The sequence below is a fragment of the Monopterus albus genome, unplaced genomic scaffold (assembly GCF_001952655.1).
Source record: "Monopterus albus unplaced genomic scaffold, M_albus_1.0 scaffold350.1, whole genome shotgun sequence".
Taxonomy (NCBI): domain Eukaryota; kingdom Metazoa; phylum Chordata; class Actinopteri; order Synbranchiformes; family Synbranchidae; genus Monopterus; species Monopterus albus.
The window spans coordinates 56,015-79,621 of NW_018128230.1; the positions used below are offsets into that span (position 1 = coordinate 56,015).

General features: G+C 40.6%; 1 protein-coding gene across 6 annotated transcripts in view; it reads right to left on the reverse strand.

The window, feature by feature from the left end:
• Positions 1–23,607, reverse strand: part of LOC109974841 (brain-specific angiogenesis inhibitor 1-associated protein 2-like) — a 48,815-nt gene that overhangs the window by 18,426 nt on the left and 6,782 nt on the right. For 5 of the 6 annotated variants that reach the window (XM_020625256.1, XM_020625258.1, XM_020625255.1 and 2 more), the window contains exons 2-5: positions 17,578–17,653; positions 14,324–14,410; positions 3,735–3,796; positions 2,855–2,926 (exon numbers count right to left, since the gene is read on the reverse strand). In XM_020625256.1, the coding sequence (XP_020480912.1) occupies positions 2,855–2,926; positions 3,735–3,796; positions 14,324–14,410; positions 17,578–17,653 (297 nt within the window). Of the gene's footprint in view, positions 1–2,854; positions 2,927–3,734; positions 3,797–14,323; positions 14,411–17,371; positions 17,440–17,577; positions 17,654–23,607 lie in introns of those variants that run through there. The other variant, XM_020625259.1, reaches the window with a different exon arrangement.

The window sequence follows — 23,607 nt, forward strand, 5'->3', positions numbered from 1 at the left end:
TGCCAGATTGATTTTTTTTTCAACATGACACAGACAATACAAACTGTTCCACAGGTGTAGTCTTTGTAACCAAATAACTCTGAGTGACTCATCTTCATCACTCCCTCCTAATCTTTGAGGTAAAGAATGCAGCAGTATGTGTTGCTCTGCAATACACATTTACAGTTTGATTGTAAGAGCTCCCTGGTGGAAAATCTCAAGCACATACATCATAGTAATGATTCGAGAAGACACGGCTGGCTATTGTGAAAGGTCTGCTTTTAGTTTTCCTGGTCATGGAGGCAAGACAATATCCCCAAACATCCATCTCATTTAGCTAGAATGTTCCCCCTAACTAACAAAGCAAACGTCTGTTGACTTTTTGTTGCCAGGGTCTGTACCCACAACTTTAAGTCACTGGCTGTGACTGCAAGCAATTAATTAGTGTGTTTAAATCTGATCAGAAACAAAGTGGATAGATGACCCTTTTCTCTAAAAGGTGATCTGCCAGAACGGCTCCTCTTTACTTTTAATCTATATGCAATTTTTCGCATTTTAGGTTTATGCCCTAAATCTGACCTCTGTGTAAAGAGTGTTGTGAAACCCAGGCTGAGCCATCATGTGAGACAAAAGGAAGAGAAACAGACAGCGAGGGAGAATAAAGAGATGCACTGCTGGGAACAACACACGCACACACACACCAGCACGCTTCCCTTTTAATCTTTCTGAACCGAGTCAAAATTTCTGATGATTAATTCACAAAGTCTGAAGCAAAATGACTGCTATTATCACCGCAGCAGATCTACAGGATATTCATTAAAAGTAATGGATGTTAAAACCCTAGGGATAGCCTCTGCTGAGACAGAAATATCTGAAATTGTTTATGCATCTGAATTAATGCGGGAATCATGAAACATTTTCAAATAATTTCCATATCAACTTATACAGCAAACACAAAATTGGAAGATGTGCATGGAGTCAGAGATTACTCAGAATAGTAATGCTTTTAAATTGAACTCAGCACAACAACATCTGACTTTACTGATAATCCAAGAGGCCAGAAGCCTAAATAACCTTCAAACAACCCCAGTAAATTTTAAAATCAATAATAAGTGAGTGAGTGAGTGGCTATAAGCCAAAGCAGCTTGTAACATGGTCCTTCCAAAAATGCAAAACAATAACGACAACATTATCCCAATACAATAACATTATCCCATCCACCAAAACAATGGACAGCATTGCTGCTCCACACTCAGGCGGCAACCCACTCATTCTAAAGATATCACACGTAGACCTGCTCCACAGTGCTAACAAACGCACACTCACATTTCAAGAGGGGTTTATTATAATCAGTATCCCCTTGATGGGTGCGTAGACATAAAATGTTATTTCAAAACACATCTTACTGTATCACAGATGCATCTTCTAATTTTTTAAGGACACTTTCATCCTCATGTTAACGCACACGCAGTTTCAACTCCGTGTGTTATCACTTCAGTCAAATGGGTTTTTAAAGTGCCCATGGCATGCTTGTCTGTGTTTTCTGACCTGTCTACAATGTTACAGTACAGCAGCAATGAATTATCTTAAATGTGACTGAAAGCTTGAAAACTGAGGTGTATGTATGTTGTTATGCAGAAGCAACTTGGTTTATACAAGTCTCATAAACACTCACTGGTGACTGACTGTTTTTCCAACTGTGTAAAGTCTTATGCAATAGTTCACGGATTTCCTTGAATGGGCAAATTCTCCTGGTCATGCACGTTCATGCGAGCTTGCCTGACATCCATCAATGCCATACTGAAAGCGGGATTTTTCGACTGCACACGGTTTTGTGGATATACTTTACCTCCTGCTGCTTGCACTGTGACCAGGGGATGTGAAGAAAAATATAGGGCCTGAGGTTACTGCATATCCGGGAGTGTTCCTGTACAGGGATTTGTTGTTTTACCTGAACGGGTCTAATGTGACGTGAATGGAGCGGCTGGAAACCTCCAGGCAGCCAGGCAGTGAAGCACCTTGAGGCAGTGAATGATGAGCTCATCAATGCTGGATTCCCCCAGAGCACAGTACCTGTTTGTTTTGATTGCTTGAGGCCAGTGCGTCTGCTGCATGTGATGTGCTGCGGGTTAGCGAGAGGATTCTAACAGTCCGTGATATTATTGCACCACCACCTGTTGGAAGTAATTTCACTACTTTGGGACTGAATGTGGTCGTGTGGGGGAAGACGCAGTGACCACTGGATGGCTTTACCAACCCTGAAGTTTCCACTACTCGGTGTGATGTAATGGTAAGTTTTTAAAAAAACCACACACGTCGCATGCCTCTTAATGCTTTGTTTCTGTAGAGAAAATTGTTGTAAGGCTGGAGAAGTTACCATGTTTGCATTATGCCAGTTAAAATATGGGGTTTCTCATTTACCCACTTTTTTTAGACTCTCTTTTCATCAGTACATATACAATTGTTTACCTATTTATTGAGGAGAAATTCAAATTGATTAATGCTGTTGCAGTTCATCATGCTGTCTGGCTCAAACATGTCGGGATAGGATTTGAGGTACTGTCACTGTCGAAAACGTAGCTTATTAGTCAGTTTTTTCTTGTTGTTTTGTTTTGTTTATGAGTGGTCGTAGCTTCCTGACCAGCAACAGGAGTTGGGTTTTATCGTTCTGAAATAATTTGACTATTTGCAGTTATAATGGGTGCAAAGCTAATGTAGAGGTACCCAAGGTTAAAAATTAAAATACTGGAAATGAGCATGCCATGGGCTCTTTAAGAGGATCAATGGAACACTACAATGCTCCAAAATATCGAATACACTTATTAGATTGAGGATGTTCTTGGGTTTTGGGAAAGTGAGCTAGTCAGATACTCACAGTTAGATAACGAGCATCCAGGTCCACCTTCTTCTCCAACTCGGACAGCAGCTCCTGGTGGAAAGATTTCAACTGGGGAGAAAGCACAAAAGAACCTCAATAACATGCTCAAATCATTTATGCATGCTGCATACAGAAGTGTTGTAAGCATTTTCTAAGTTGTTTACGATACTGTAGATTAATAAGCCATTAAATTATGTTTTCCTCTTTAACTCAGTCACTGAAAACATGTTTCTCATATTGTCTGTGAGGCCTGTCACAGCTTGTCTCTGTTCACTACGTTACCAATTCAGTGCTATCTGACACAATATTCAGTCGCTAGACTGTAAACTGATGAGACCTGATGAATTGGTATAGAGTAAAACACAGGAAGGCTTACGTACATTTGGGCAGTCAGTACTGAATGATGTCAAAAGATGTGAACCTATCATTTAGCTATCTGTGGGTGCTCAAACTGCAGGGAAACACGGCACCAATGTCCAGACCTTTCACTTTATTAGATGCACGGGTATACAATTATTATTGAGTGCAGATAATTTTTCAAACAAGCATGTTATCCAGAATGCCTTACTGTTCAATTAGCACACTTCCCACCACTGTGTTAACAGCTTGAATCTATATGAGCTCAGCATGTCGGTACATTCAATATGAGTTCATCTGCCCATGGGGGCTTAAGAGCTCAGGGACTAATTTGTGTCATGGCTGGGCAGATTTGCTCAGGAGCATCATGCAGTAGAGACATACTGCCAATTTAAAATGTATCACTGTTGCTATAATTTGTTGTTGTATTTAAATTCTTACTAAAATGTTACATTGTAAGCCTTGAAAGTGCTGTAGTGTTGAAATGCACAGCTAAAAACACTGAGCTTAGAATACCAACCATCTCCTCTAGCTGTACTTGGATCTGTCTGTGGACCTCAGCCATCTGGAACAGCACATCCCCTGTACAGAGAGAAGGGAAATGGGGAGAACACATGAACAACAGTCCAACAGCCTTTCTACAGCAGAAAAACTGAGAAAAAGAAGAGAAAAGAAAATCAGGAGAGAGAAACTGAGAGACCCCAGCGTGCAAAGCTCATGCAGTTATACACGACACGCAAACATCCAAGACAAGAGACCTGTAATTGGGACAATGAACATGATACAGGTTTGTTTCTGGTACAAGGTAACAGAAAATGAAACAAAAACAAGTAATGGCAACTGAGAAAGTAAAGTGAAAAATAAAACAAGCTGGAGGAGACAAAATGCTTAAAATTAAAATTTGGTTCTTCAGGCGTGTAAATACTGATATTTTGTGGAGACCAAACTTATTGCCTCTCTTTCTTTGATTAATACTAACATCAGGCAATGTGATTTCTAGAAGAAAAAACACCTCAAAGAAAGGTTAAAGTCTCCACATTAAAAGGAGTAGAAAAAGAAATAACCAAAAGGGAAGCGTTATGAAGGGTCATGCAGCTAGTGATATTGTTTTATTTTCATATACCTACAGGCTGCCGCTTCTGAATATGCAGTGCTTTGCCAAGAAAAGGAACACAAAGAGCTACATTGAGCGAAGGACACAAATACAAATAGAGACCTGGAAAGACAGTGTGAGATCTACTGTACATGTACAGAAAATGAGACACACTCATTACCCTGACCAAAAGTTCCAAAGCCCCTTAGATTTAGTTCTGTCTGACATATGGGATGTTTACTTGTTTGCCTGGTGAAAACTATTGATATCAGATAGCACTGGCTTGTAAAGTTCACATTCAAGAAACTGAATTGTAATAGACTGGCAACCTGTCCAGGGTGGACCCCGCCTCTCGCCTAGTGTCAGCTGGGATTGGCTCCAGCCCCCGTGATCCTATTCAGGGTAAGCAGCATAGATAATGGATGGATTTATTAGCATAGCATTAGCATTACAGTCTCTTTCAAATTTTATTATAAGCATGCTTTAAAATAAAAAGCAGACCACTATTGTATCACTGACTTACTGCAAACATTAATACTGTATATGGTAAACCATTTGCATTTGTGTGTTTGAGTTATTTTTGGTCTCATTTCACACTCCTCTGCTGTGTCCTCTATTGAAAGCTGACCTGTAAGAGTATATACAGTATCCAAATGCTTTGTAAGTGAAACCAAAACCTCTGCTGATGCTGTTTCAGAAATTCAAATTTTAGACTTCACTAAAGGGCTCTGGAATGGTCTTTGTCCCAACACACAGCATGTACAGTGCAAATTGCTACAGACAAACAACACTGAAGTGACTGATGGAGTAGCAAAGGAAAAAAAAAAGCTGATTGTTGCTTCAGATTTGTAAAGGGGGAAGGTACAGTTAAGTACAGTAAAAAAAAAATGCAGAGCTGGCAAAGTGGTATATTCTATAAAATCAATCCAAAAATACATTTTTGTAGTGAAGTCAGTACCACTTCACTTTGGTCACCCTATTTAGCATTTATAGACAGTAAATAATACATTTAACAAATAGCATATAACAAACTACGTGCTTTCAATGACACTGAAGTATTTAATGATGTATAATAATTACAACTTGTCCTATGAAGAGATATTTAATATTGTTAGTGTTTTACTCCTTTGTCATTCATCATCTAGTTATAAAACAGCCTCCACTTCTAGGTGCCCACAGTAGATGTTATAGTTGTTGACATTACAATTATGGCGTCTTTAACTATGAACACCGAAACAAATAATGACTAAGTAGTATAATGATATTTCAACCATCTTGCCAACTTCAACAAAGCCCATGGTCCAACCTGTCTGTGGATCTTGTGGCTCACAGGAGCAGAAAAGCAGGCCAAAGCATCCTATCAGTTCCCAGCAGGCATCCTAAGCAGCTTACAGATACTCATCCCTGATCACAGCCCTTCAGGCTTAGAAACCCTGGTACTCCATCTGTGGCTTCATCTAGCTTGATCAATTAACAAATGAGCAGTCATCACTGTGCCGCTGAAATACACAAATGTTAAGTAAACTTGCAGTAGGGCAGGGTGTTTCCAAGAAGCCAGAAAGGTAATGAATAAATTAATCTTGAGACATCATCTTGTCATCTGCATTCCCCTGAACTAAGAGGACTGTTTCATTACTGCACAATGTCCAATGCCAACCAAAGCACAGAAAAAAAACAACTCACTTTGGAGATGCAAACAGTTACCATGGCAATTTATGATATCATATCACACCACAACAGTAACAAAAAACTGGACAGCAGCCTTCAGGGGAAGTTAGAATTCAATAAAAATCTATAGAGACATAATGTAGAAATTTTCAATGTGTTATCCAGTGTTATTGTTTCATACAGAACATATTTGTCAGGCATGAAACAACCTGTGAGGCTTGGTGTAAGAGCTGCAAGCCTGACAAGGATATCCGCATACCAGCCAAGAGAGTGACGTGACAAATAGGCCGATAGCCACAGTGACAAGCTCACAAACACTCACAGAAACATGCGCCTTGTTAGGAACAGATACACAACACACTCACAGTAAATAAACCCTCAAAGACTTGATTATTATTTTATCAATACTTCCCAGCTCTCTTCGACTGTGCCTGTGTCCCTGGCTGAGAGAACACAATAGTTCCATTGTAGGGAGGGGAGTTCTGGTTGATCTGCACCTGCAGCACAGCAACAAGCCACCACATGCCCGCTAGCTACTGAGTCAGAGACGAAAGCATGGCTGCAGAACTTGGGTACACATTAACAGACTGTCCCCTGACAAATGACATCAGGTTCTGTGGACTGCTTACTGACTGCTTGTGTAACAGCAGCAATACTACGCCCACACAGGTAGAGAAACAAAAAAGAAAGAAAGAATAAAAAAAACAAAAAAAAAAAACAATGTGGCAGTAAAAGTTTGCAATGCTGAACAGAAAAAAGGAGACAGAGATGGAGGGAGGGAGGGAATGGAGGTGGATGGAGAGATACTGAATCACTGGTGAAGGTCAAGCTGGATTCATTACGGGTTGTCATGGATAATGCTAGGGTCGTTGCCATGGGAGAAGTTGCTAGATGAGGGGCAGCGACTGAAAAGTGCTGTGTTACAAAACACTGTTCAAAAATTCTCCAACCTTACTATCAGCTATCATTACATCAGCATCTGTACTTCCCTGGAGAGGAAAGTATAGCGAGTCCACCTGGGGAGTCCGTGCACACTACAGTATGTGCATGTGTGTGTGTGAGCGAGCAGTGTGTGGGACTAAGGAGCACTGTGGTGTTAATACTTGCCTACCTGGCATGTTATTCACAAGGAAACAAACAAATGGGGTAGTATAATGGGGCAGCAGGACAACGTGCGAGACGTAGATAATAGCTGAGAGTCTGGGTGGCTGTGTGAGTGTAAAATGTATGTGTGTGTGTTTGGGTACATGTGTAAATCCAGTCTCTGTGAAACCACAATGTCTAAACACAGTTAATCTGGAACACACTCTCATAAACACACACTCATTTAGTAGTTCTGTAAACTGGATGATAAACTTAGTTTGACCTTTTTTTCCCGCTTTGCTTCACCCTCCCATAGGAAACAAAGACTGGTATGACAGAATGGAAGCACAGCTATCACAGCTGTTCAACCTACTAGCCTAATATAAGTTTGTCCAGCAATGGTGTCATGCATTTAGGCCATAATCAAGGCTTTAAATGTATTGTGTGACTGCTAAAAAGAAGTGGGCCAAAGAGTAGTTGCAGGTAATCTTAAACATTTAGGTTTCAGGTAGGTGGTTGTGCACTTTCTACTGGTTAACACTGTATATATAGCAAATCCAAACCATCTGGTGTCCATGAGTCAAAATTCTGGCCTCTTTTAAAGCTGCTGCTCCACTTACCTTAAACACGCAATGCATTTTATAATAGCTGAATTGTAATAGTGAGGTTTTCAGTATGTATTCCAAGATAAAACTATATTTCTGCAGTCACTGCAGACTTTGAACATCTTATCATTTTGACAAAGGTATTTTTTTAATAGTAGTTTAAGTTGGGTAACAGCATATCCCACAAATCTCAGCCACATAATGGTTGTCAAACGAGCAGTTTCTGAAAGCTAACAAAATAATTAACTGTTTTAAAGTTGGTAACACAGAAAACCCAGGTATCATATTCAAGTTTATCAGTAATAAGGATGAAAAAAAGAACTGGAAAAAGCTAATACTAAGCAAATAAAACACACATTTTCTGAAGGTGATAATTCTGTCCTGCATAGCTGAAATGTCTTAAACTGCTGCATGTTACCCTCTACAGTACTGCTGACTGGTCCATAACATTTTTCAGCTGGCTGGTCCATTTATCATATTGCTGAGGTTGTGAGATATAATCTGGATGGGCAAGGCTAGTTATTACTACAACATGCACATAATTAAAACAATTAGTAATGAATGCATTGTGGTAAGGTTGGCTTGGAACAAGGCTAAACACCACAGTCAATGTCATGCTAATGTGACTGTGCGATTTAACTGGTATGTTCACATTGTGGATGGTTTATGCAATATGCATTCTGTAGGTGTGTGGGTTTTATATCTTGTCTTTGATGACTTTGCAGGAACCCCTGAAGTGTGCACACATGCAGACGGTATTAGGGCTATACAATAATGAGCAATTTCCTCTGAATGTTAGTTGTGATACGAACTACAATATTTGGAGAACATTTCTTAATTAAACACAATTCAATTATACCTGAAACTACATTAATAAGTAAAATACTTTTAAATGGAGCAAACAGGAACTAGGTGTTAGTTTAAGCCTTCATTTTATTAGATATGCAAGCTGATTTGCTAGATAGGGGCTTTGGGCAGTGGTAGAATACCACAGACCTCAACAGCTGTGTGAAACATCATCCAGTCTACTATTATCCCTTCTCTAGTGCATAAGCAGATTTGAATACACACCGTCTGTGATTAGAGACCCTGGTTTCTTAGGGCTAACTTGTTGTATCAAATAACACACACAGTCAAAGAGCTCAGTTTTTCCATTCAGCCCCTACTTGAATCTCCATACCTAAACAGGTAGCTGCATGAATCCACTGTTTTTCCTATTGTCTCCACTCAAGTGCAAGTAACCCTGCTATACAGCTTTGGAGAAAACAGCGCTATCATTAAGGCTTACATGTCGTCTGAGTTCACAACAAAATCGCTTCAGTTGCATTGAGGTGTCACTTGTTATTACTGCATTCTCCAGGGGTTTTACCTACCATTCCTCTCTGTGCCTCCCTAGCTGCTGCTCTCTCCATCTGTGTAGTTTTCCCTAGAATAAAATTGGTTTCACTTTCATGTTAAGAGTTTCTTCACTTTGAACTTCATACTTAGATGACTTTGCTGCAAAGAGTGGACAGAGCTCTTACTCTGAGAGCTGTTACTCTATCTTCTGTATACATCTGACCATTATTTGGCTCTCTTTCTTTCTCCTGTCTTCCTTCATGTTTCTTCCAAGTTTGTCAAAACAAAGTGCTTGTAATTCATCACTTAGTGTATGCTGTCAACACCAAGGACAAGCTGATAAGTTATCAAAAGTTGGGTTTGTACTACAGCAATTTAAGTTTCTCTCACGGGATGTTTTTTTTTTAAATGAAAGTTTAAGTCACAACCTGCATTTGATTTTGAAGCCTTGTTCTAGTTTCTGTTATTAACTTTTACAGTCACATCTTGTTTCAATCAGGGGAAATAGTGCGAAGGATCCATGACAGGTTTGTATTTCTTATAATATGAAATACCACCTTTTAGATGACACACAAGTCAGGCTTTAAATAGAACTTAAGTGTGCACTGCAGTGCAACTGTGTGCTTTGCTCATCTGAAACAAACAGAGAGGGAGGGTTGTCCTGTTCATGTCCATCCCAGTTGTATCTACTGTAGGCTCACCTTCAGTACATCACTGCCATGAAAAAAAATGAAGGGCAATGTAAATGTGTGTTGATATGGAGTGTGGAGGCCACTGGCTTCCCATCATGCAATGCGTGCCTCAGAAATAGAGCAGGAGAAGGCAGGGACCCCTGGGATGGTGGCACATAGCTAAGAAAATAGCTCCTCTGCTCTCATTTAAACAGGGACAGGTGCTGGAGGATGAGAGAGGTAGCCCAGAGACAGGGGAAGAAAGAGACTGGGAGAGCTTCTGTATGTGTGGCCATGGGTGCTCATGCAAATACATCATGTCAGAGTTAACACTCCAACTGCCACCCTTAACCTCTGCTCTTAGCAGCAGATGCCAAGATGTCATTTAGCCTTTTAGATGACATCCATTTACCAGAAGAAATTTAACGCTTACAGAATGTCCCAGATCCATTAACCTAAAAAAGACAATTATGCTACATCAGTTTGCGGCCCTGTGTGAACCTTTTTTCCCCTTCTTCTTTTTCTGAACCCCTTCTCTCAGGTAATTACTGGGAGGGCTATGCCGCCCCCCACCCCCCACCCCAAAAAATAACCCACACCCCTTGGGCCCTCTCCCCAGAAACAACTTAAGCAATCCACTGTTTGACTACTGTTTAATATGGCTTTCTAAAGCATGTAATTTCCCAAAAGGCATATATTTATGCTGAATCATACATGTGTGTTATTAAAATGTGGCAATTAGCAAGGTTACAGAACTTGATAAGAGAGGAGAAAGATATCTGATCTCCGCTGGCAGTACATGCTGAACTGTAAGCACTTCACATTCCTGTTCAGGTTCTTAACACAAACTTAGCAGCCAAATGGCCAGGAGGAAGTGGATTCAATTGTAAAACAGAGAACAGGACAAAGGAACGCCAGCTAGAATGTGCCATAATATACTGTATAAGATACATTATGTTTGTGTTTATGCATAGATACAAACAGTACTCAGTTTGTAGCCTCACTTTGAGTCTCACTCTTTTAACTTCAAACAGTGAAACATTAGCCATGTAGGGCAGAGTAGTGGAACACACCCAGCCAAGCACAGAGCAGCTCTCAACTCTACTTCAGCTGAGGACGCTAAAAGAACAGACTCACAATACTGGCAAGTTGTAAAAAGGCCTACAGCTTTTAGCCTATCTACTTGCACCTTCAGTATGCAGGGTATAGCATTTTGCATTCAACGCCATAAAAACAACCAACATAAAACAAAACAAAAAGATTTAAGGCTGTTTGCTGACTTTGTAATGTAAAACACAACCAACCTACAGTAATATTAGCAATATTATCACAAATAATAATCCTAGAGTGCAGTTTAGGATAGGATGAGTGGGATATACTATGTCTCCATAGTTTTGGATCTAAAACCACTTGATTTCAATGTAGCTGATGCACCTGACGTTTGCCCTACAGTAATCAAAAGCTTTCTATAAAAAATAAAAAAAAGTTAGACTTCTGTAGCTCACAACAAAAATAAAATAACTCTTGAAACGATGGCAAATCAAAATACTAAGCATTTCAGAAGGAGTAAAAACCTGTAAATTGCCTACTTGGCTTCGGGCCTGGTGGTAAATAACAGTCCTCTTAGTTCAGGGGAATATAAACACAATCGAGCAGAGCTGGTCGGTTAGGATTGTCTTAAATATGTCCAGCCCAACAAACTCTACATTTCCTGTATTTCACTAGAGGCGGTGGAAAGCAAAACATGTCACAGTAAGTGCTCACTCCTTCTACATGAAGAGGGATAAAAGAAGAAGAGGATGGCATAAACAAAAGGGAGAGAAGGGAACACGAGAGGGGGAGCAGGTCTGCGTGTTATCATGTCTGCATGTGCATGCATGTGTGTGTGGGCGGCAAAGTGACAGGCGATGATTAGCCCAACCAGAGGAGGATACGTAGGAGGGAGTGTGTGGGAGTAGTGGGGCTGGTGTGAGAGAGAGAGAGAGAGATAGAGAGACTCTTTAGGTGGATATATACAGAAGTGGATTAAAAAAAGAACACTTATACTGTATAAACACATAAAATGACAGGACAGTTGTACACAGAAAACGCACACCACAATCCAAGTATAACTTTGGCACATGTATGCACATAGAGTACACACACGCCAGGGTGGATGCCTGTAGGAACATGCTGTACTGTGCTCCAAAGGAATGAATAAAGAGTCAAGGCAGGCTATACTGTAGTGCATTTGTTAATAATGAAAACAGCAACAGAGAGCATTATTTCACAAGGTAATTGCATTCCCTGCTCTAAGCATAATGTTTATGAGTGTGTGTGAAAGACAGGAGGAAAAGAGAGGGGGAGGAAACAAGAGCTGTAGAGCAGCTGCCGACTCTTAGGGGTGTAGGTGGGACCATTTGCAGCCAGTCTCTTACTATGCCTCTATGGAATTAACAGCCTTTAAAGAGGTGCAACAAGAACTCAAACCCATACACATACATCCATGTGTGAGCATGCACACATACAGATAGGCCATAGAAAAAAAGTTGATGTTTAAATTAATTAAAACGAAACAAGCAAGCAACACTAATCAGGGGGAGTCTGACAGCCTGAGAAATACATTTCTCATTGAGTTAATATCACCCAAAGGGGAGTGTAATGTTTAAATGCTCTATCAATACCCACATTAGAAGCAGGTTACCTACTGAGATGCAAAGTAACAATCAAAAAAATGGCTTATTTACTCACTTTACTTAAAGAGAAAATTCTAATACTTTGAATGGAAATATCTCTTAATGGGAAAGATTAGGCCAATAACAAAAGGGAGATATGAAATGTCATTCTGAAATTAAATTAAGATAGATATCTTCAAGCAATATTTCACATCCATATTTGTTGTCTACCTAGCTTCTGTGGGTTGTTTAGTTAACCTCCAGTACCCCCTTGTTCTCTTATCTGTTGATATTTCTGAGCTCTCCCACTATTTAAACAGGAAGCTCTGAGGTCTGACCATTGGTCAGGGCAGACGCACTGATCCAAGGGTGGAGACTACAAAAACCAGGTGGCTTGGAAAAAAAGCCCTTCCCCTGGGAACCACAGTGGCATGCAGGGGAATGTTGAGTGTGATAGTGTGATAGTGAACAACAATGGCAAATATCTTCAGCTACATCGCAACCTTTCTTTTTCACCTTACAAATGTACAGAGTGAATCACTCTTTGGTATAGCCTGCATGTAAGATAAGTGTTGTGGTGGAGGAGAATGACTCATTTCACATATCCAGCCCTTTGCAGATGTTCCTCCAAGCACAGCTTTTTAAAATTATATATATATTTTTTATTCATTCATATACATACTGTAATTGTGACAAAAAGGTGAGTACATTGATATACATCCACACACAGTATACTTTATATGCCCAAGTTCCAAAATCAGCATTTTCACTTCCCTTGGGAATATGTGCAACAATGAAGGCTGACTCACCGACCAGAAAACACTGAAATGCAGACACACATTTGACTGTATCTGACAATAAATATAGAATTTCTTGCTGTTAGAGTCACAGTGTTGTGTGGTGCAAGAAAAGACTAGATCATTCATGTTGCTCTCTTTTCATGACAAGTTCAACTAAGAATGTCTGACCTGGAGGAGCTCCCTGTTGTACCGGGGGCTCAGTTCAACATGGAGGCAGTGCTGTAAACTTTGGAATCAATGAAAAACCTCACAGGGGACGCCAGATAGAGAGACAAGGAGAGGGAGAGCCGTGTGCTGAATAAAACATCCTGAGAACACTTTTATGTCAGTCCCTGTTGGCTGGGCTAAAGGAAACCCAAACTAGATCTCAGCTCTGCCGCAACAAAGACCCCGTCAAATCAACAGCTACTCCTGCACAGATCCTGATGTTGAAAGCACAATCAGAGCAAAGGGAATTTCTTCAAACAGGAGCTGATTTCCCATGAGCTGTTGACATCAAATATAGACACGCTCAGTCGCAGATCACCTAGGAAACTACCGACTAATAGAGAACTAGGTGTTGCTTCTGCCATTGACCTTTCTGTTTGTAACCAGAACACACACACACAGACATACGCACCTACTTGCCATGATATACACGCACCGCCAAAGTTGCAATGCTTATTACGCTGCATCAAATTGGTAAATTCCTACCGGTCCTAAAAATGCTTCTTCAAAATATAATCTTCAGCTCTGATGAAAACATGTTGCTGTCATCAATACTGTTGTAAATAACTAATCTCCCACATCACTGTGCTGACCAGACAGATATCTTTCTCAGATATCTAACATTTCTCTGACAAAAGGAGGCCAATAAATTGAAATGTTATTTCCTCCAGGACACCACCTAACAACAAACTGCTTTAGGACTAAAACGATTCAGTAAGACATCCGATTAAAAAAAAAAAAAAAAAAAAAAAAAAAAAAAAAAAAAAAAACACCACCTCCGGTATCAGCCCACACACTGCTCTCTGAATGTTACAGTACTTGGTTTTCCATGACACCTTTTAGACAGGAAGGTGATGTTAGATGATGTGCATAAGGCTACAAAGAAATGATGCTGCTGTTGAAGGTCAGCGTTACCAAGGCCATCACTGAGACAGAAAACGGGAGACGGGGGCGGGTGTTTACAGTATCAAGTGTGTCCCAGTCACTTACCCAAATCTTTGGATCCTTGACTCTCGCTGGCCAGTTCACCCATTCTGACCAGAGCATCAAAGTAGCCTTTGGCAGCAAATGTCACATCTAGAAGCAAAGAGAATCAAGAACAAAACACAAAGCGGCTATTAAGTTACACGTTAGAGGACACAGTGTCTTTTCAAATTTGGAAAGAAACAAAACAAAACAAAATTATCAAAAGTGAAAACTTCTTTCTAGTCAGTGACAGACATTTGCACTCTTTCTTTCACCTGTGCTTTGTCTCAGATGCTTATGAATAAGTAAATCACAGCTTCTCGTCAACAGAAAATAAGGTATTGCTGATGTCATTCCGTAATTCTTTTACATCATCTTGTCAGAATTCTGCATGCTTGCTTGCAAAGAGAGAATTGTTTTCTGACAGATAATCTATGCTTGATCAGTAAGACATACAAACACAAACCATTTCCTGTTTATATGTATATATATTTTATGGCTTAGTGATTTAATAAAAGGGAGGTGGGGGGGTGATAGTACAATCTTGATAATTATTATGAAAAAAAATATATATTTATATCGCCCACAATAATGATGATCAACTGATGAGTCATTTCTGCTAAATGTATAGTATGTGTTCTGCATTTAAAAAATGAACAATCATAAAGGGAGCCAAATAAGTGAGTTCTGGGAGGTTTTTCTAGCTGTCTGGAACAGGGCACCTGGGTGGTAGTATATGATAAAGCAATTGGATCCTTTTGAGTTGACCATTTCCTATTCCTGGGCTCTTGTTGATCTGTGACCAAATGGGCCATCGAAACTCAATATTTGCCAGTCAACACCTCTGAGAAAACACTGTTGTCCCACCAAGGAAATAGCAGTGTCATGCTGTGAATCGCATGCTGTTAACCTCAACTGCCTTTTCCTTCTTCTATTTCATTTAATCTTTTTCATCAATATTTCTGAACACTGAGCAGCAGGGTGACACGGTGGCTTGGGGAGCCTGTTGATTAGCAGAGGGATTAAGGTTCATTCACCTGCTGGGGGCCCCTTTACATCGTTGGATGTTTTGGCTTCAGGTGGGCATACTGCACCATGTTTTTTTATTAGAGGGGACAGGTAAAAGGACCTCTGCATTCACACACAAACACAAATTGCTTGACTTTAGGTCTAGATCTTTAATATACAATACACAAAACAATCTATGAGGCTAATCATAATCAGCAACCATCTCTCTTCTTCTTCCTCACCAACCAAATAAAGATCAAGAGTACTCCTGTTTGCCCAGCTCAATATCCACATCAACCCCCATTATTCCAGTTGCTTCTCTGTTGGACAACAAAGGTCACATAGGGAAGAGTGAACTTCCAGTGATTTCTACCATACAGCTTGCCAATCAGAACATCTCCAGTGAATAATGGACACTGCTTTTTGGACGTGAATTCAGCTGTGGTTCAGGTGACAGACGGGCACTGTGCCTGCAGACAGCTGCCAGGTGAGAGACTCATTTACAACAATAGCCTGGCAGGGACATGATAATTCTAGCAGACAGAGGCAGCTCTGCAATAAAGGAAGTCTCCCAGACTGGAAGCCTCTCAGCTCTGCTCCAAGGCTGAGGTACATATGCTAATCCTAATCCCAATTACAGCTGAGTCAACAGCAGAAGACTGTGTGTACCTCCTTCTTCCTCACTTGCTGGGGGAACACCCTAGAGGTGAAAGCAAAGTCTCCAGAGCATCATGGCTGATTTCTCATCATTATCCCAAACAGACTTACTGCCTTGCTTGATGTGGAAAATATGTGTGTGAATGTGTGTGTGTGTACATGGGAGTTTGCACATATGTAGTAGGAGACTGTGCAAGTAGGATGGTGGGAGAGATGTCCGACACTAAATACTTCTTGCCGATGCTGCTGCTGTTGTAACTAGTTAGTGTGCAGCTGAAGGGGGTCTGAGTAGAGAAGCTGGATACTTTAATTCTGTCTAATGAAATGTGTGGAGGGGGGGCTCACAGAAACAGACTGAGAGGATTACTGGATTTCTGATTGGAAGGCAGACAATCGGTAAAGGGCTCATCTTAGAATTACTCATCCATCACCCATCCTTCACTCTAGAGCAGAGAAAGAAGAATCACACATCTCTTAATCAGGACCTGCATCATCCTCCTCATGCTACAGAGCAACTTGCATAACAAGTTCCAGGGTATGTTTGGTAGGCAGTTGGAGTCACTCATTTGTCTGTACTGCATCTGTTGTGTTTACAGTGATTGACAGCTGTGTTGAAAAACCTGGAACATTCCCATATCCAGATCCAGCATGCCTGCCCATGGAGCCCTTTTGGCATTTCTGGTGTTGAATAATTTCAGTGATTGCACCATATGGGTGGAAGTGTGTTCTCCCAGGCCCTGCTCCTGTAAATCAGAGCATCGTAGTCCCTTGGGTCAAGCCAGTCCTGCAAACTGGGTCTTTAATGGCTCAGTGATCCCCTGCCAGTCTGTCTATTATCTACATCAAGCCCAGGATTAGTTACTGTGTGTGTCAGGGGAAAAGAGCGCAGGCCTGGAGAAGGAGAGAATCCCACTAAATGCTGAACTGGTTGGACTGAAGGAGCCTGTCCTTGGGCTAAGGATGACAGGACATTTTGTGGGGATGTTTTAGGGCATTGGTCCCAAGCCAGAGGGCAAATGAAAAGTCCCCAAAGAATCATGCAAAGCGTTTAGGGGGCAACAAACATATACATGTATCCACACATTTGGCTGCTGACAGTGAGCTGTCCTGACTTCTGCATCAGATTAGAGGCCTTTTGTGTTTCTCTGAATACACCTCCACTACAATGTAAAAGCCATGCCAGAGGCTGTGCAACACATGATAAGACCTGCCCATATGGTAGAAGAACTGTCCCTTTTTTTTATCTTTTTTTTTTTTTGAAAGACAAAAAGAATGATGGGGAGATGGATTTATATATGGAGGAAGAAAGAAAGAGAAACAGACAGAGTACTGGCTTGGCTATGTGCCTGAACCTGCAGTGAAACAGGGAACACAGACAAAAATGAGGGAGGAAAAAAAAGGACTTACTGGCGAGAGCCTTCTCATAATTCTTCCCCATGGCAACAAAGTTCCGTAAGCAGGGGTTGAACTGCTCCATGATGATGGGTAGATGGATTTATATATGGAGGAAGAAAGAAAGAGAAACAGACAGAGTACTGGCTTGGCTATGTGCCTGAACCTGCAGTGAAACAGGGAACACAGACAAAAATGAGGGAGGAAAAAAAAGGACTTACTGGCGAGAGCCTTCTCATAATTCTTCCCCATGGCAACAAAGTTCCGTAAGCAGGGGTTGAACTGCTCCATGATGGTCTGAAAGAGAAAAGAAGAGATAGAACGTGGAGGTTTCACTGATCAGCAGAGCAGGGTCAAGGGCAGAGACATACATAAACCTCCCTCTGCTGCACAAAATCTGTCTCATACAGACTAAACAGCCATCGACAGGATCTTTGGACACACTCAGTGGTTATCTCGAGTGTTAATGAGGGTAGAAATGGATTTCTCCACCCACATCTTGCCCTCTTATAGTGAGAAACAGTCCATGTGGAAAGAGGCAAGAGAAGCTGGGTTTGATCATGGTGACAGAGGAGTGAGTAGAGGCAGTGGTGGAGTAAAAACAAAGTGCCTGCATATCAGTCTCGATTCTACACACAAGCATAATGTATGATGCTGCTGATCATTACTCATCAGCATCTAGACTGACAGTAAAATTACTGCCATGACATTAGACACTGGCTATTGTATGATGGAAATGCAGATGACGCTGACATTCTTGTTGTAACTACATACCCTCTTAACAAAATATACTGGCGTGCTATAAACATGGAAAACTTATGTATATCCTTATGTCATTAAAAAGCATCTAATTCTAATTGTAAAAAGTAGCTACTAAGATTTTTGTCATGGCAGCAGCAATACACTGTGTTCCCACAGAGATACAGGATCATACAGTACACTGCAGGCTGAGTCAGTCTAAATGCAGAGAATGCACAATTTCTGACATTCCCCACTACCACCGTTTCCTCTAGTTCTCATCTACCTCACCTTTCCCCTCCAGGGCTTCCTCCAATTAGCTGGTCCCCAGTCAGCTAGTCAGGAACAGCCAGAGGCCAGAGAGACAACCATAATACTACTGCAATAGCAGTCCCTATACAAGCCATCAATACTGCAGAAGAACACTTAATAATCCACTTCTAGCCTGAATCCACATTGTGGCAGAATATTATGGCATAGTGCCACCAGTTTCAACCTGAACAAACCCTTGCAGTTCATCCTGAAAATCATATGCCTCATATCTTCAGTCAGACTTCAGCACTGCTGCTTTTGCCTTCATCTTACTGTCTGTTCTTTTATTTCTTTTCAGTGAGAGCCAAGATTTGATTAGAATGATATACTGTGTGTGCCTATGCATGCTTGCTGTGGTGTGTATGTATCCTGTCAGCAGTTGTAATTCAAGCTGCTTGAGTGCAGCACAACCCACCTACAGTAGAAATACCAGTGAGTCAGACATAAACCACTGATACTTTCATTACCAGCAGTAACTATTTTATTACTCATCTCCATGGCCGTGATTGCATCTAATGTCAGTATAGAAAAAAAAAAGACTGGAAAACAAAAATAGTGAGAATTAGAGTGTTTATCTCGGTTAAATAAGTATTTTCATTATTAATTAATCTGTTTTGTCTATAAAATAATAAAATGCAGCTGTAAAAATTTCACATAGCTCAGCTGTGACCTATGTCGACTGCTTCTTATACAGTCAAAACCCCAGATACTTAGTTTACTATTATACCGTATATGATAAAGAAAAGCATGAAATCCTGACATTTGAAAAGCTGGAATCAAATTTTTATCATTTTTGCATAGTTAACCCATAATGGCCAATAAATGTTATGTCAATAGACTACTAATTAATTGTTGTACATCTACCGTTCCCATAGTTTGATGCATTGTGAAAGCATACAAACCTGTGCACTGTTCATAAACTATAAGGTTTTAACTTGGCTTTGCACTCTGACCTTGGCCTTGGTCAGAAAATGGAGGAGTCAACAGAAAGGCAAAAAGACAGTCAGGCGTTTTTCAGGCTCCCATGCTTATTGGCTGGCTGAAATCAGAGGTCACCATCCTCCATATTTAGTTCCCTCTCCTCTGATAACTGGGACTAGGCTTTGAGCAAAATGGGCTCACAGCAAATCCACCGAGCACTGGCTCAGCAGCTCTCAGGAAAACAATAAAATTGTGAAAACAACATTTGCTCCCTTTACAAAGGGCATCAAATCCACTCATTGTTTTGCATAAACATATTCCAAAGTTACCACAAAGTTATGGCAAACTGAGCAACTCCAACAGGAACTCATGTTTAAATCTGCTCATTTTATTTACCATCTGGCCCTGTTAGTCTAATATACAACAAGAACAGGAGCATAATTGGGGGAAAATCCCATGTTCAGGCAACCACACTCATAAAAATGGTCCCCGTTCTCTGCATCTAGGAAGATACAAGGCTAACACATCCCTCATGACTTCACACAGGAATTGTGTGTTCCTAAAGCTTTTGCTCTCTGCTCTGCCTGATGGTGATGTAAAGCCCATCTCATTGATGAGGATGCACACACAGTCATGCATGTGTACTTGTGCACACACCTACATTACATTAATACAAGGCTCTCTAATAAAGTGTGGTGGCGTTTCAAACTGGTGGGAGGATTACATAAGAAGCAAAGCCCAGTGCAATATCATTACGGCACTTTCTCCCACTGAGGAGGCCAAAGGTAGCCGACAAAGGCCTGACTGCCTTTCTTACATGTACTGAACACACACACGCTGACCCACTGCCAGTGAATAATAGAAGATACAGCATGGAACAATTCTACTTGAAGAATTAGATGATTAGCCACTGACATAACTATTATATAAGGGAGATTACAGTGCATTTTGAATGACACGAAGTTACAGGGAAGTGGAGAGGGGGAATAAACTGAGGTAGTTCCTTTCCTCATCTTTTCCTGCTATTGCTAAATTTATCATCCCAGTTCTCTTGTACTACATTGTTATCCTAATTGTGGCAGCTAATTGAGAAATGGGTCCAGAAGGCACATGAAATTGTGTGACATGTAGAGAGAGAGACAGACACACACACACACACACACACACACAAAGACAAAAAAAGAAAGAACAAGCAAGTGATTGAGTAGAAAGTTGTTAGAAATATTCTTTAAAAAAAAATGTATGTAATCATGTACTGTATCCTTTCCCATTCAAACACTCTACTGTACATCATCTTTCAGTTAAAGAAAAAATAAATTAAGAAATAAGTCACATCTAATCTTTTCCTTTACCAGGATGAAGAGGCTGTCCATTTTGTGACTGCCTACACGAGGACTGATTTAGTTTATTATCAGCGCTTGAGGCAAAAAAAATTTAAAACAGGACACAGAAATGTCTCCAACAAAATGAAAGAAATCTGTATGACACCCATTTGTGCAGTGAGGTGGGATAGGAAGGACATGGGGAGTCAGGAGCACAAAGACAAACACTGCTGATAACGGAAAATATTAAGAGATTTAAAATTATTTCTCCCTGCATTCTTACCGATTAATTGTCATCAACATGGAGGTAGCAACTGAAACAAGGTTAGTGCATATGAAATAGATTGAAACTATGGGACATTCATCCATCTCCACTCGTTCTGTTTTCTTCTGTCACACATTCTGTACACACATTTACACCTACACACACCCAGACAGTCATGACAGGCAAATGGGGTAATTTTAAAGGAACACAAGATGATTAGAACACAGGGGAATCACACGCAATCAGATGCCAGGATGCCATCATCTGTTCCTTCTCGCCCTCCTCTCGCTAGTTCCACTTTTTTCCCCTCTCTTACATCACGAGCACTCACAGGTCTGAAAATGCCCAGGATCACATGAGCACTGAAACCACCAATTACTGTGTTTGTGTGCATTGTAAGGACATGTCATGTGCCAACAGGCAGCAGACGTAGTCAAGCCTAATGATGCAATCATGGAGGAGTGTAAAGAAAGTGGATAATATGCGAAGGGACTTATGGCAACCATATAGTCTTTATTAATCAGGAGCAGTAAGAGTTTATGGTGGGCTGCAATCAGCTGAAGGAGAGCTAAGAGCTTTAGTCTAAACTAATTACTGTACCAAGACAAATTGATCAGGTTGCAGTCTAACCTCCTGTCTGGTTGACTTCACTGATTGATGTGGAACACTGGACCAAGATGAGACACATAAGAATCTCACAACTTTGGCTAAACAGTTTTCTGGGGGAAATCCTACTGTATAATTGAATTAAAACCCACCAGACTTCACTGAAGCAGGTTTGGACATAAAGAAGTCTTCTCATTGTGCCATATTATGTTGTGCTATTAATATGTGATGATAAAAAACAACACTGGTGGCAATACTTAAAACGGGAACATTGAATGAAAGGAAACACACCAGGAAAAAGAAAAAGAAATCACATAGCTATTTTCTGCCCAGTTAACAGTTTTACAATAAACTTTGCAATTATGCAAACATGTCCACAAGAAAATAGCCACAATTAAACAATGATGAATCAATGCTGATTAGTTTTTCCACAGGGCAGCTATGGATATGCATACTGCAAATCCATTACTCTGCATCTACCACACTGTGTAGGTCTGATTACAAAATTCTTGGTAAAAATATAACTTGAAATTTATATTCATTTCTACATAACCAAGGAACCAATGAACACACAAATCTGGCCTACACACAACAGTGCAAACAGATCAAAAGGTCAGATTTGGGAAAATAATTGACTAAAGGAATCTATGAATGTATAAAGTGGTTTGGAGTTAGTCTGGACTGTTAATTTCATACAGATACATGTACAGTATGTAGTATGAGTGTTTACCACATAAACATGTCAAAACCTAACTGTGTTGCCTTCAGAAGCATGTAGTATAGCAGAATTGTATGACAATGTATAGGGCTGGAACAATGCAATGTAATCGGTTACGTTCATCTCCAATCATGGTGGCTCCTGCCCCCCCAGGTATGCTGAAAGTCAGACTTTATTCCAAAAAGCCCAAACTTGCTTACCAAAGGTGATTATCCTTATCCAATGTGGGAATTCTTTAAACAGAGACCCAATAAAATAATAAAATGGTGCTCTACATGGTGAAACTGAAGTGGCCTAACACAGCAGCACAACTGCCCCTACTGTACGAGCATCTCACGTGAGTTAATGAATGAACCATATGCAGAATATTGAACAGGCATGTTATCCATAGCAGGACACCACAGAGGAAGCCACTGCTCTCCAAAACAACATTACAGCACGCCTGAAGTTTGCAGAAAAAACAAAACAAAAAAAACATCTTGACACTCCACAACACTACTGGGAAAAAGTCCTGCGGACAGATGGAACCTAGTGTTTGGGAAGAACACACAACACCATGTATGGCGTAACAAGAGAACCGCATACCAACATGAAAACATCATCCCAACAGTGAAGTATAGTGGAGGGAGAATAATGATTTGGGCTGCTTTGCTGCCTCTGGACCTGGACCACTTGCCATTGTGGAGGGGAAAATGAAGTAAATCTACTACAGAAGACTTCAGAAAACACAAAGTCCACCTTTTGGAGTGGCCCATTCAGAGCCCTGATCTCAACCCAAAAGAGATGAAATGGCCTCAGAGCCATTCACACCAGATGTCCTAAGAACATCACTGAGCTGAAGCAGCTCTGGAAGGAAGAATGGTCCAGAATGCCTCCTGAACATTTTGCAGGTCCAATCCTCAGCTACAGGAAGCACTTGCTTGAGGTTAGTGTAACCAAGGAGCTACAGTACATTAAATAATCACTATAGAGCTACTGTACAAGTGAAGGAAAAGCAGCTAACTTCTTACTACAACACAGGTCAAAGTCAGATTTCTTTAAATATTAACATCAATACAAAAAAGAAAAAAAAACAGACACTTGCTTATTTCAAAGTCCAGGTATACAAGTTGAAATGATGCCATAACTAAGGTTGCCCTTCTTACATACCTAAAGCTTTACTAATGCTGCAACAAGCACAACATGTGCTTTCAGGCGAAGCCAAAGCAAACTACAAGTCCAAGAATACCATGTGAATATTTGTGTCCTTTCCAAGTTGTGTTGCAAAGAGCAAACTTTTCAACATTGTGAGCTGAGAACAGCTCTCATGTTCTGTACACGTTCATAACAAAAGAACAAACTATTCTCCATCAGTCATGTCAACAATAGG